The 13,382-nt window shown below is 39.9% G+C and overlaps 1 protein-coding gene across 1 annotated transcript; it reads left to right on the top strand.

Annotated features, from left to right (window-relative positions):
* Window positions 1-2,461: 2,461 nt before the first annotated feature.
* On the top strand, window positions 2,462-9,289 carry LOC122327246 (amine sulfotransferase-like). The gene is made up of 6 exons (XM_043222455.1): window positions 2,462-2,656; window positions 2,834-3,036; window positions 3,433-3,559; window positions 7,758-7,852; window positions 7,969-8,149; window positions 8,931-9,289. The coding sequence occupies exons 1-6, from the start codon at window positions 2,491-2,493 to the stop codon at window positions 9,056-9,058; spliced, it is 900 nt and encodes a 299-aa protein (XP_043078390.1). The 5' UTR covers window positions 2,462-2,490; the 3' UTR covers window positions 9,059-9,289.
* The last annotated feature ends 4,093 nt before the right edge of the window (window positions 9,290-13,382 follow it).

Genomic DNA, 13,382 nt, shown 5'->3' on the forward strand with positions numbered 1-13,382 from the left:
TGACATTGCAACAATCCTGCTGGAAAATAAACAGTTTGATAAAGTAGCTTGCATCAGCAAAAATAATCTTAAAACCCTCGTGACATTTTTGAAGCCATTCAAAGACGCAACCAATGACTTGGAGTCAGACAATACAACCTTGAGTGCGTCTCTAGTTCTGCCGTGGTTCGTAAAACTCAGAAACCACTGCGAGGCAGCCATGACTGACTGCATCCTTAGTGAAATTGCATCGACTTGCGTGCAACGTCTGGACGAACTAATGTCACCCAAAAGTTTGGCACCAACTGGAATTCACATGCTCTACAAAATAGCGACATTCCTCACTCCCAAACTGTGTCAGTTAAAGATGATTGATGATCAAGAAAGACAAGCTGTGATTGTTGCTGTCAAAGTGCTAGTTGACGAGTTGGGCTTTGATGAAAACAGAGAGGAAAACCTACCACCACCAGCAAAAAAGTCTGCTTTTCAGGACTTTGCAGAATGGGAGGATGCAGATGATACCATACACAGCGACGTCTCAATTGATTCCGAAATTGCAGGATATTTAAAAATCAAGTTAGACGGATCAGAAGCACACGGGCCCAAGGATGTCCTCCAGTGGTGGAAAAGACGATGTCAAGAATTTCCAAGATTGAGCAAATTAACACGCCATGTACTTTGTATTCCAGCTTCCAGCACACCATCGGAGAGAGCGTTCAGCATTTGCGGCCGCATACTTGAGCAGAGACGCATTAATCTGAAGCCCGCATCAGTGAATGACATGCTTTTCCTGCATGGACACATGAAGTAGGCCAACATTGGTTTAGATGATTCAGTATATTTGTATTTATTCGGCTAACTATTTAAAATTGGCCTATTTTTATTTATTGAGAAATAAGGAAAACTGACGTTCAATGTTTGGACATCGCTAAAGATAAAAAGGCTAACACACATTCTTAAGAAATATTTGGCCAATTGTTTTTTGTTTGGCCAAGTGAGAAAATTTTGTTTAATTATTTCTGACTGTTCTGACTGTTTCTGTTTTGAAAAGCTCTTCGTTCGTGTCCATGTTCGTCATTCCATTGAAGCTCAAATAAAACGAAACATGTTTATTTTCCGTTTTCTTTTTTATTTACATTTGTAAGGGAAGCAAGTGAAAGGAATGGAGTAGCAAAAAGAAGGAGTGACAATAAAACAATTTTAATGTTTACATGCGGGCGTTTGCGGGCGGGAGCGGGACAAAACTTGAATATTGCGGGCGGGAGCTGAAAAAATTATCTATATTGTTGCGGGAGCGGGCGGGAGCGGGACAGAACCTTGCGGGAGCGGGCGGGAGCGGGACTAAAAAATCTGTCCCGCGCAGGTCTCTAGTACAACCCTCCTCACTCTCCAAGAACTGTACATATCGAGAATGAAAAAAGGGCTAAGAAATCACTCTGGACCCCTCTCATTCAGCACATCCACACTCCATTTAGAAACTGTTGCCAACTGGTCGACACTACAGAGCACTAAGTACCAGGACAGCCAGACACAGGAACAGTTTCTTCCCCCAGTCAGTCCATATCATGAATACTTGAGAACACTTACTTATTTAACACACAGTCTTATTTACACTTCAATTTGCACATAACACTGTACAAAACATAATTCCTGCTTACACTTCAATATCTATAGTATATATTACCGGTATATTTTTCCTATTTTGTTCTTTTTATATTTTGTATATTTGTATATAATTATTTTTATTATCTGTCTTGTTTTGTCATCGTGTTGCACTGTAGAGCTTTTGTCACTAAAACTAATTCCTTGTATGTGTAAACATACCTGGCAATAAAGTTGACTAAAGTTGATAAAGTTCTCTCTGATTCTCTATCTCTAGCCAGTATCTCTCTACCTCCCACAACAACCCCCCCAGAGAGGTGACATTCCATGTCCCTAAAACCAGAACCACAAGGCACCGGCCCCTTACGGTCCCTCCAGCAGGTGGTGGGCCCATGGGAAGATGGTCCCACGCCGCTGTTTTGGGTTCCGGGTTCTGTGGGGCAAGACCCGCCACCAGGCGCCCGCATGCTGGCCCCAGCCCCAGGCCTGGCTCCATGGCGAGGCCCCGGCTAAGCTGTATCGGGCGTCATCGCGACTCTATTATTATTATTGTTGTCCATAAGGGGTGGGGTGGACCGCTCTTTGTATGGCTTGTCACCTAGGACCTGTTTGCCTTGGGAGACCCTATCAGGAGGAAATAGCCCCAGACAACCTAGCTCCTAGGGTGAAACCATCAAACCTCCATTTGCAAAACTTGCAGTGTTGGGGGGCCTGCAGGGAAGTGGCTGGTAACCATGCGCTGCTTAAATATCATATCCAAAGGTTGCCAATGAAATGTGTGAAATGAATAACATTTTAACTAAGTGTTATATAACAGGTCTGTGAAATCAGGTCCTATATAAAGCAAGGTCTTCTCAACTATTTACGCTCATTACTAGTATTGACTTTTGGCTCAGTAACATCTCAAACATGGCTCAGCAGGAATACAAAATGCTTGGGGACAAAATGTTTACCTACAAAGGAACTGTGATAACTTTGGCAGACAATCATGATCTCACTCCAGAATATATTGACAGTTTGGATGGTTTTGAAACAAAGGATGATGATGTCTTTGTTGTTACCTTCCCCAAATCTGGTAAGCTGTATCTATTAAATGTCTGTTTAAAATTATATCTGACTTTGCCACTGTTCAAAGCGGAACAGTGCACTATGCATTAATACATAAATGTTTAAAGTAAAGACAAAATATTATTCAAACTTATTTAAATTTAGCCCTTAGTATTTTATGCAGAACTCTACATCACTCTCTCAGGTACAGTGTGGACCCAACGGATCATGACCTTAATATATGCTGAAGATTTCCCAGACAAAGTCAATGAAACCACCCATGACCAGATGCCATGGCTGGAGTATCGAGCAATGCAGAATAATTACAACACACGACCATCTCCAAGACTCTTCTGCTCCCATTTACTCCAGCCGCTGATGCCCAAAATGCTGCAAAGAAAAGGAAAAGTGTGTACACGTTTATCAATCATTAATGAATTCTCAAATTTATTTGGTAACACTTTATTTTACAATAGTTGCCTTTAGACAGTAAGTATCCTTGCAACTACATATCAACCAGCAGTCATTAGAGTATTTGTAGGCTATCTGCTTAATATCTTCTAACACTTTATTTTGGTGGGTCAACAAAATTAACATTGTATCAGAAACTTTGCAAGTATATGTTAATTTATTCGAAACCTAAACCTTCCCTAACAGTGTACTCTGGGAGTTAGTAGACTTAGTTGCAAATTAATGAGAAGTAGCTCACGTACCATAGTTACAAAGTTACTTTTATTTTGTATGTTTAAAGTTGACTATTAAAATAAAATGCCACTTTTTTAACAAGTCTTTCTTCACTGTCAGGTCATCTATGTCATGAGAAACCCTAAAGACGTCATGGTGTCATATTTCCATTTTTCCAACAACATGAAAAACATGTATTCTTCCGAGAACTTTGATGAGATGCTGGAAAAATTCTTCACAGGATTCAGTAAGAGCCAAAACCTAATATATTCTTATATTGTCACTGTGTGGTTGCAGGAAGGAAAGCTTGACAAGAATATAATTTTTAACAGCTTTTAATCTTCTACAAAATAGCAAACGATAATGCAGGCAGGCAGACTCAAACCACACACATACATAGACATTTCTATTGATGATACTAAAGACGAGACCAGACAATTTAACATAGAAACACAGGAACTTATATAGTACAAAGGAAATTACTTAATTAACTGAACACACCTGATCACAATGAAACAATCAACAGAGGAATGAAGGTAAGGCACACAGAGCACATGAGACATGAAAAAACAACAACAAATAGTGACATATATTCTATTATTTTATTTTATTTTATTTTAGTGGAAATAATTAATAGAAATACAAAAACTGTGTAAATAATAAGTAATTTGTAATCTAATTAACTACACAATGTGGTGATTAATTAATCTACTTAATTGCATATTATTGGCATATAATAGACAAATTACCCACCCAAGATCATTTGAACAGATTATTAAATTGTTAAAAAAATATATTTTTTTTTTTTTTATTTATATTACTTGGCCTTGCTTGGAGATACAAAACAGTTCTTGGTAATATTTACATTGGCAAAACAGAACAAAATAAACAATATAATATAACACAATATTAAGTTCTCATTTATTGAACAGTTGTTTAATATCAATATCACGTGGGGGCGTTAATTGGGTTAAAAATATAGTTCACCCAAGAATGAAAATTCTGTCATTAATTACTTACGTTTATGTTGACCCATAAAACCCATAAGACCTCCATTCATCCTCGGAACACAAATTAAGATTTTTTTGTAGTGATTATTATAGTGTTTATTAGCACAGTCAAACATTGGTGGGTAGAGTTAGTGTAAACAGCAAACTGGTTTCATAAAACTAGGTTTTTTGGTGCACTTTTTGTGTTTTTTTATGTATCTTACTGCATGTTTCACCACAGTTTCAAAGAGAAATGTCTACTGAGTGGAGCTACAACAGGTTTAATACGTAAACCCCGGCACATTTTTTGTCACGTTGTGGTTTAGCGAGAAGAGGAGCACACAGCAAGTAATATAAACTCAAACAAATTTAATCCACTCAATGGGCAAAATACATATAGGCAGGCAGGCAGGCAGGCAGGCAGGCAGGCAGGCAGGCAGGCAGGCAGGACAAAAACCACGTAAGGACATTGCGTAAGGACATTGACGTTCGGACAAACGGAATACAAACACACAGGACTTAAATACACAATGTAATTGACTAAATTAACGAGACACAGCTGAAAGACAATTAACTAGAACTGAAAGTAGGGCACACTGAGCACATGACAACGACAAAAGAGTCCAAAGACGTGACATATCGGCCCCTCTCAGAAGGTGCGTCCTCGCACCGAAAAGACAAAACTAAAACGGGAGCTTGGGAGGACGGCCCCCAGGAGGGGGCAGGTAGACAGGAGTCCAAGGAGGTGCAGACGGAGGGAGGAGCCAGGGAGGAGACAGGAGGAGTCCGGAGCAGGAGGAGATCCAGAGCCCAACCATGATGGTCCACGGTGGAGCTGACGGAGGGAGGAGCCATGGAGGAGGAGCGGCCATCGTCTCCATGGGGCCGACTGACGGCGGCGGAGCAGGTGGTGGAGGAGACTGAGGCGGAGGCAGAGAACCGAAGAGCCAGGGTGATGCCGAGGCTCTGGAGGTCCTAGGCGACAACCGCAGGCTTCGGCAACCGAGGCGGAGACGGGGGATGGGAAGGACGCCGCGGAGCCAGAGCAACAGAGGACTGAGGTGGAGCCGGAGGGAAGGAGGAGCCTGACAGAGCCGGCGGGATAAGGGGAAGAGGTGAAGCCGGAGGAGAGGAATCCCGAGGTGACAGATGGTCGGCGACTGACCAATGCGGAGCCAGAGGGACAATGGAGCCCGGTCGAGCTGGTGGACTGACGGAGAGGAGGGAGCTAGGAGCCTAGCAGGAGCCGATGGGTCTATGAGCCGAGGTGGAGTCCGGGACTCATAGGTGGGACGTTGAGCCAAGGGATCCTCCACCCACGACGGCGATGGAGACCGGCAGACCCGGGACAAGCTCCAGATGGTGAGCTGAGGATGAGCGCAGGGGCTGCTGGGATCCACTGAAGCGTGTGGACAGGGTGGGAGGGTGGGTTTACTTGAGGCGGCGTGGACACTGGAGGGATCGCACGTGGTGCGGGCACTTGAACTGGAGGGAGCGCTCTTGGCGCGGGCACTGGAACTGGACGGAGGGCGCGGGCACTGGAAGTAGAGGGAGCACTCGTGGTGCGAGCACTGGAACTGGAGGGAGAGCACGGGGCGCATTCACTGGACGGCTAACAGGACGGCTGGGCGGAACCAGCAGGCAAACAGGACGGCTGGGCAGAACCAGCAGGCTAACAGGACAGCTGGGCGGAACCAGCGGGCTTACAGGATGGCTGGGCGGAACCAGTGGGCTTACAGGACGGCTGAACGGGAACAGGAACTCTGGATACAGGGGAGGTGCCCAGTCTATGTCCAAATCCACATCATCCAGCTCCTCTTGTAAATCCAGCAGCCCCAGGTGGATGATCAGCTCATCCTCAGCCGACGTGCAGTGGGCGGAGCTCCACTCCACACTCTCGTTGCAGTCGGCTGTCTCCACCGTGCCGAACTCTGTTGCCGGCTCACGCACATGGTCTGTCGCTGTCGGCTCGGGTCCGGTGGCACTCCACGGCTTTGTCGCTCTCCTCAGCGATGGTTCCATGGTCGTGCCAGACTCCGCGACTGCGCCATCGGTGTGTACAGGCTTGGGTTCCGCGAAGCTGGGAGATGATGGGCTGGGTTCTGGATCTGGAGTGGGGCTGGTGTCATTGTCCACGGGCTGAACAGTCATCAGCGAATTGCACGACACCAGCACCCACTCGATGTATGCGGCGACGCTCTCTCGAGGGCCGTCTCCGGACAGCTTCGCTCGTGTGGTGGTGTTTAATCCTCGGAAGTGGATCGCGAGTCCTTCGCGAGGGCGAGGAAGTCCTTAGTATAACCCTCGAGAGCGATCCTCCAGCAGGAGGATGAGGAAGTTGGGGTCGCCATAAGGGGAATCCATGACAAAAAAAAAAAAAAAAAGGGGAAAATACGCCGCCATTTACTTTTGTGGTCCAAACGTACTGTCACGTTGTGGTTTAGCGAGAAGAGGAGCACACGGCAAGTAATATAAACTCAAACAGATTTAATCCACTCAATGGGCAAAATACATATAGGCAGGCAGGCAGGCAGGACAAAAACCACATAAGGACATTGCGTAAGGACATTGCGTAAGGAAATTGATGTTCGGACAAACGGAATACAAACACACAGGACTTAAATGCACATCGTAATTGACTAAATTAACGAGACACGGCTGAAAGACAATTAACTAGAACTAAAAGTAGGGCACACTGAGCACATGACAACCACAAAAGAGTCCAAAGACGTGACAATTTTTATTATGTTGACATAGGTAATATTGCTGTGTTTTAATTACGTTGCAGTTTCATACTGCAGCGGTTCAGAATTCAAATATCTGGGATGTGTCGCTAAAAGTTAATGTTCTATTGTGTTGGAAATATGCCCTAGACCAAATCCAACCCTAAACCTACCCGATAGTGTTAAAAAATGCAGTTGATATCAAAAGCATTTGTTGATGCAACGTGCCATTTCAACTTCTTTTAGGCAGATATGATCCTTTTTTTTAAAACATGGTTACACAGGATTTAATACTGTCTTTGAAAGCCCATAGGTAAGAAGCTGGATATGTGTGATGCAAACGTTCAAAAGCATCACTTTTCAAATCTTTCTGCATGTTGATATTGTTTTAAAGTCATAACATGATGTACTTCTAGCAATTGGGTGAAAATTACCTTTATTAATTGAAACTCTGTAAATTTGTGCGAAAAGGAAAAGGTGTCAGAGTTTTACTGCATCTTGTGTTTATTTATTTTGGAAACTGCAATAATATGTACTTATTGTTATGTATTTTGTGTCTCACTAAAAATCGCATCCAGGTACCTTGATGCCATGAGACCAGATAGGTGGGCTTTTTGCACTTAGCGTAAATAGACACTGCGATATATATAAATCAGTGTAGGTTATGGTAAAATGGTAAAAAAAAAAACTACTACATAGTTTGAAAAGCTCTAATGTTGTGTCTGTTCTGTAGTGGTAGGTGGCTGTTGGTTTGATCATGTTAAAGGATGGATCACAAATAAAGACAAATACGACATCCTGATCCTTACTTATGAAGAAATGATTAAGGTGAGACTGGTTTGTCTTGTGAACCTTTCATTTTCCATCACAATTTTTCTAGATGTAACATATATACATTGTAATGTATATAAATATCTATGTGAATTGTATAAATCTTTTATCAGGACCTCAGATCTGTCGTTGTGAAAATCTGTGAGTTTGTGGGAAAGAATCTGTCGGACGCAGCAATTGATAAAGTGGTGGAAACAGCCACATTCAAGAACATGAAGAAAGACCCCGTGGCCAACTATGAATTTCTTCCTAAGGATATCACAGATCAGCCAAAAGGACTGTTTTTGCGCAAAGGTCGAATCAAATTGAAAAATAAAAAGTTTAGCTCACCCAAAAATAAAAATTCTGTCATTAATTACTTACACTCATGTTGTTCCAAACAGTAAGATCTTTGTTCTCTCTGACCTTCAGTAGACAGGAACGCAACTGCAATGTTCCGAGGTCCAGAAACATAGTAAGGACATTGTTAAAATAGACCATGTGACATGAGTGGTTCAGCCGTAATTTTATGAAGCTATGAGAATACTTTTTTTGCATGAAAAAAACAATAATAATAATTTATTTTTTACTGATACTGTCTTCTGCATTTTTGAAGAGAACCCCATGAACATAATCAGCATTGCTTGTGTTCAGTAGACAGTGTGAACATAATTACATTGATAACACTGGGATACTCTCTAAAATAGTGGAAGACAGTAACTTTTATTGTTATTGTTTAAAGTCATTATTTTGGTTGTATTTTGTCCACAAAAACTACTCTTGTATCTTCATAAAATCATTGCTGAACCACTGATGTCACACTGTCTGTTTTGTTGATGTTCTTAGTGCCTTTTAGGACCTTGAACATGGTGGTAACCTTGCTGTCTATGGAGGTCCAAAAACCTCTTAGATTTTATGAATAACATCTTAATTTGTGTCCGGAAGAAAAATTAGGGTCTTACAACCTGTGGGTGAGTAAATAATGAAAGAATTTTTATTTTTTGGTGAACAATAAATGTGATTTTTGTGGCATATCTTCTGCAGTATATGTCACACATATCTGTTATAATAATGTTATCAACCTGCTGTGTTACAGGAACAATTGGGGACTGGAAGATCTCTTTAACCGTGGCTCAAAGTGAATGTTTTGACCGCGTCTACCAAGAAAGAATGAAGGACGTACCTCTTAACTTTGTCTGGAACATCTCAGAATTGCATGGCTGAAAACTCAAGCTGTGGCATCCCCTCCATTATACAAATTAATGAGATAAATCACTATTAAATAAAAACTTAGCTTTTGCTTTTTTTTTATTGATAAAACTGACTCAAAGCGATGACGGTCTCGAATATATGGCAGCTTTCATTGGCCAAGGCCCGTCCATGAAGCCGTTTGACTAGCATGTCAAACAACCAAACATGTTAAACATTAAAACATTAAAAATGTTGCCATAATAACTCTCTGATGTATTTTGAAGATTCTATGCCATGAACTTAAAAAATTTCACATATTTGAAATGAAGCATATTTCTTGCATAGAACATATTATTAGCAGTACTTTTAATAAAGTGTGTTAAAAATAAAAATTAAAATTAAACACTTTATAATAATGTTCAGTTCAACATCTACAACCGATGAGTACTGTACACTTGAGAATAGGGAATGCAGAAAGTGTTGTAAATGATTTATTCATGTGTTAGTAGATAATAGTACAGTGTTAACATTTCAATGATTTATAAGTGATTCATAATATAGCAACTTAACTAGTAACTAAAATAAATATTTTAGCTACATTTAAATAAAAAAAATTAAACCAAAGACATTTCCAACAAAGAACAATGTGAGACTTTGCTGGGTGGGTGATTCAGGCAAAATTGAGGGTGAAAAAGTGAGGATTTTGACCCATTGCAATATATCGTCTGATTTGTGATATCAAAAGCATATCCGGTCCCTTGAGAAACGTTGCCGCACTATTTAAGTAGTGCAGTCCCTCAGCTGTACATGTGCATTGTTTAGAACAAAAAAAAATTGTATTTGAAGCATTAAAAAGTTAAAAACTATTTATTAATAAATATAAAATATTTATTTATTTGAATAAACTGTCTGTGGACTCTTCTGATATTAAGATTATTCAGTTCCCCAAAATAACCAGTAGATGTCAACAAACACATTCAAATTCAAATCTCAAGTCCATGAAGATAATGACATTTAAAACCTCAAAAGTCCTGTTTGTTTGTGTTTTAGTGAATGGTGTAGTAGTTTAAATAAAGGTATTGTGGTGTGCATCGATCTCTACAATTGCTTCATATAGTTTCATATACAACTGTTTTTATGATAACATTCTGATCCTTACTTATGAAGAAATGATCAAGGTGAGACTAGTTCGGTTTATGACCCTTTGTCCTTTCCATCAAACATTTTTTGGAGTAATTATACTTATTGTGTGTGTGTGTGTGTGTGTTTGTGTGTGGGTGTGTGTGGGTGTGTGTGTTTAATTGTAATTTGTATACATTTTTGCTTGCATTACAGTCGAGTTGTCCAGTTATTACATATTTGCCTTCATCTCTGTTTATACAACCACTCATGCGAAAAAACACTGGATCACAAAAAGTAGCGAAGCACCATTTAAACTGGTATTTTGGTTTTGTCAGTTCCGCAATTCAACCGCTTTGTGGTCTATTCCGGTGCTTTTCTGTGAGAAATGACAGCCTGAGTCCACCGCAGATTGAAATAATGCCTAGAGACATCAGAGCCATCACCAGAAAGAGCAATGCTAACAGCAAGCCAAAGGGGACCTAGTCATTTTCTGCCCATCAATAAAACTACAGAAGAGTCAAGTTTTAAATAGGTAAAAAAAAAAAATATATATATATATATATATATATATATATATATATATATATATATATATATCATTTTTTTGAATGCCATGCTGTCAGTCTAATTTGATTCAATGATCTATGCTAAGCTATGCTAAAAGTGCTCTCCTTGTTGTGTGATTCTTTACCCCGTCACATTGGTGGAGAATGCAGGCAAGTGTGTGAAGAATCACCGGCAATTGATCTCCTCCCACAAATTTTTATTCTTTAGTTTTCTGTGTTTCGTTTTTCCATCCAGGCGAAGACGTCAGGTTGAGACCGATCAGGAGCTCGCCGTCCTCAGAACCGCTGCCACGTGCCTAAGCTTCTGCTTAACATAACTGCTCATGACAACATCTTATAAGTCTTACCTGAAAATGTTTGCTCTCACACAATTCTGCCGACTGCAATGTTAAATGGGAAATATTATCCCGTTTAGGTCTGTCCCCCATCTGTGTGGCTCGGCACTTCCATGAATGGGAGTACAAGTCCCACCAACCAGCTCGGGCACAGGCAGCTGAGCTCACTTGGCTGGCTCAACACTGGCTCCTAGAGGGGTCTCCATCGGCCAGCCAGGTAGTGGAGCACATGGTGGTCGATCGCTTTCTGTTGTTGTGAAAATCTGTACGTTTGTGGAAAAAGAATCTGTCAGATGAAGAGATTGATGAAGTGGTGGAAGCAACCACATTCAAGAACATGAAAAATGACCCCGTGGCCAACTATGAATCCATTGCTCAGACTACCTCCTACCTACCAGAACATCCAAAACGGGCTTTTTTGCGCAAAGTTAAGACAAGCAGTGTCAAATAAAGCATCAAGATACAAATATATAAATGTATGTTAAATGTTTTTTTTTTATTATTGTATTATTTAAAAATTTTTTCAATATTAAATGTAAAAAGTCTTATATGAGCAGCAATAGGAAAATGTTATATTAAAGGGTTGACCCATAAATGAAAACTTTCATTACTTACTCACCCTCATTTCAAACCAGTAAAACTTTTGTTCATCTTCTGAACACAAATTGTAGTGATCTCATGAATTGTGCCAAACTGACCTAGAAGAGAAGAAATGGTTTAATAAAGTCATTATTTTTGCTTCCTTTGCGCTCAAAAAGTATTCACATAACTTTATAACATGGTTGCACCAACTGATGTCACATGGACTATTTTATCAATGTCTTTACTACATTTTCAGTCTTGAATGTGGTGTGTTGCTGTCTATGGAGGGTCTGAAAGCTCTCAAATTTTGTTAAAGAAAATGTATGTTCTGAAAATGAACAAAGATCTTACTGTTTTGAACCACATGAGGCTGAGTAATTAATGACAGAATTTTTATTTGTGGGTGAACTAAACCTTTAATGTTGGAACAGTTGGGGACTGGAAAAACTCTTTAACCGTGGCTCAAAGTGAATGTTTTGACCGCGTCTACCAAGAAAGAATGAAGGACGTACCTTTTAACATGGTCTGGGACATCTCAGAATTTACTGGCTAAAAAAACCTAAGACGTGGCATCCATTTTCCAAACTAATAAAGATAAAACATTAATAGGAGAATAAAAGGAAAGTATTAACGGATGTGTTCGCTATATCACCATGTCAAAACAGATAACAGAGGTTGATGAGGTTATGATGACATTGTGTAGTTGAGATGACTTTGTGTGATGACTTTGGACTTTTAAAAGTCCAAATATTAAGATTTTTTAACATCATTTTTTAGGTTCACTTCAATGGAAATATGGTGTAAAAATATTTACAAAGAAAAACCTTTACTCTTTGTACATCTTTTTATGAAATAAATCTGGAAATAATTTATGAAATAAACAGTGACGTCTCACTTTTCACTATCAAAGCAAATCCTCTTTTATTGCATTCTTTTCAAAGTTCATGAGAATGAGAAAGAGATTGAGTTAAAGCAATAATTCCCCCCAAAAAATGAATACCAATAGGTTAAAGTCAAATTTCTTATCTTAAAAGTCCCGATAGATTACTCTATAAATGTAGTTGGTGTTGGTGTAGGGTTTGTTATGCCACATTGTTGATCATGGTAATCTTGTATTGTCAGGTCTTTAGAGTTTACTGTTCCTGGTAGATAATTAATCACATCTTTTAATAAAGCCAGCAACCCTTTAAAAATTAATGATGGATTTATTATACAGCCAATGACAATAATGGTCATTATTAAACCCAAAAATTAGCCATGGTTTGCTACGCTGACGATAGTTTAACTGTGGACTTTGTAGTTAAAAATAATAATTGGGGAAGGGGGGCATGGGGGACATTGTTGTCACGATGTGGTTAGCAAAAGACCACGCAACGAGCATAAGGTAAACTTGAACACTTTAATCTACTCAGAACAAAATAATATATTTACTGGCAGGCAGGCAGACAGACAGACAGGACGAAAACCACACACATATTAAAGACGAGAACCGAAGATTACACAGGATCAAACTAGAACTTAAACACAAACGGGAAATCACTAAATTAACTAGACATGGCTGAAGACAATGACACAATTAACAAAAGTGGGTCACACGGAAGACATGGCACACGACATAAACAACAAAAGAGTCCAAAGACGTGACAATTGTTATCTTACTTTTAAAGGAAAAAATATTACAAATAATAATAAATACTAATTTTGACATTGAGACAATTTTAGAAAATGCAGTTTGTTAAATTTTGTGTTTTA

This window comes from Puntigrus tetrazona, chromosome 22, assembly GCF_018831695.1.
Source record: "Puntigrus tetrazona isolate hp1 chromosome 22, ASM1883169v1, whole genome shotgun sequence".
In the NCBI taxonomy this organism is placed as follows: domain Eukaryota; kingdom Metazoa; phylum Chordata; class Actinopteri; order Cypriniformes; family Cyprinidae; genus Puntigrus; species Puntigrus tetrazona.

What these genes read in the sequence shown, in the direction of transcription:
- LOC122327246 (XM_043222455.1), top strand. Translation starts at nt 2,491, where the DNA reads ATGGCTCAGCAGGAATACAAAATGCTTGGGGACAAAATGTTTACCTAC. An exon ending in AAAATTCTTCACAGGATTCA is followed by an intron (nt 3,560 to 7,757) that starts GTAAGAGCCAAA and finishes TCTGTTCTGTAG; the next exon opens with TGGTAGGTGGCTGTTGGTTT. An exon ending in CTTATGAAGAAATGATTAAG is followed by an intron (nt 7,853 to 7,968) that starts GTGAGACTGGTT and finishes ATCTTTTATCAG; the next exon opens with GACCTCAGATCTGTCGTTGT.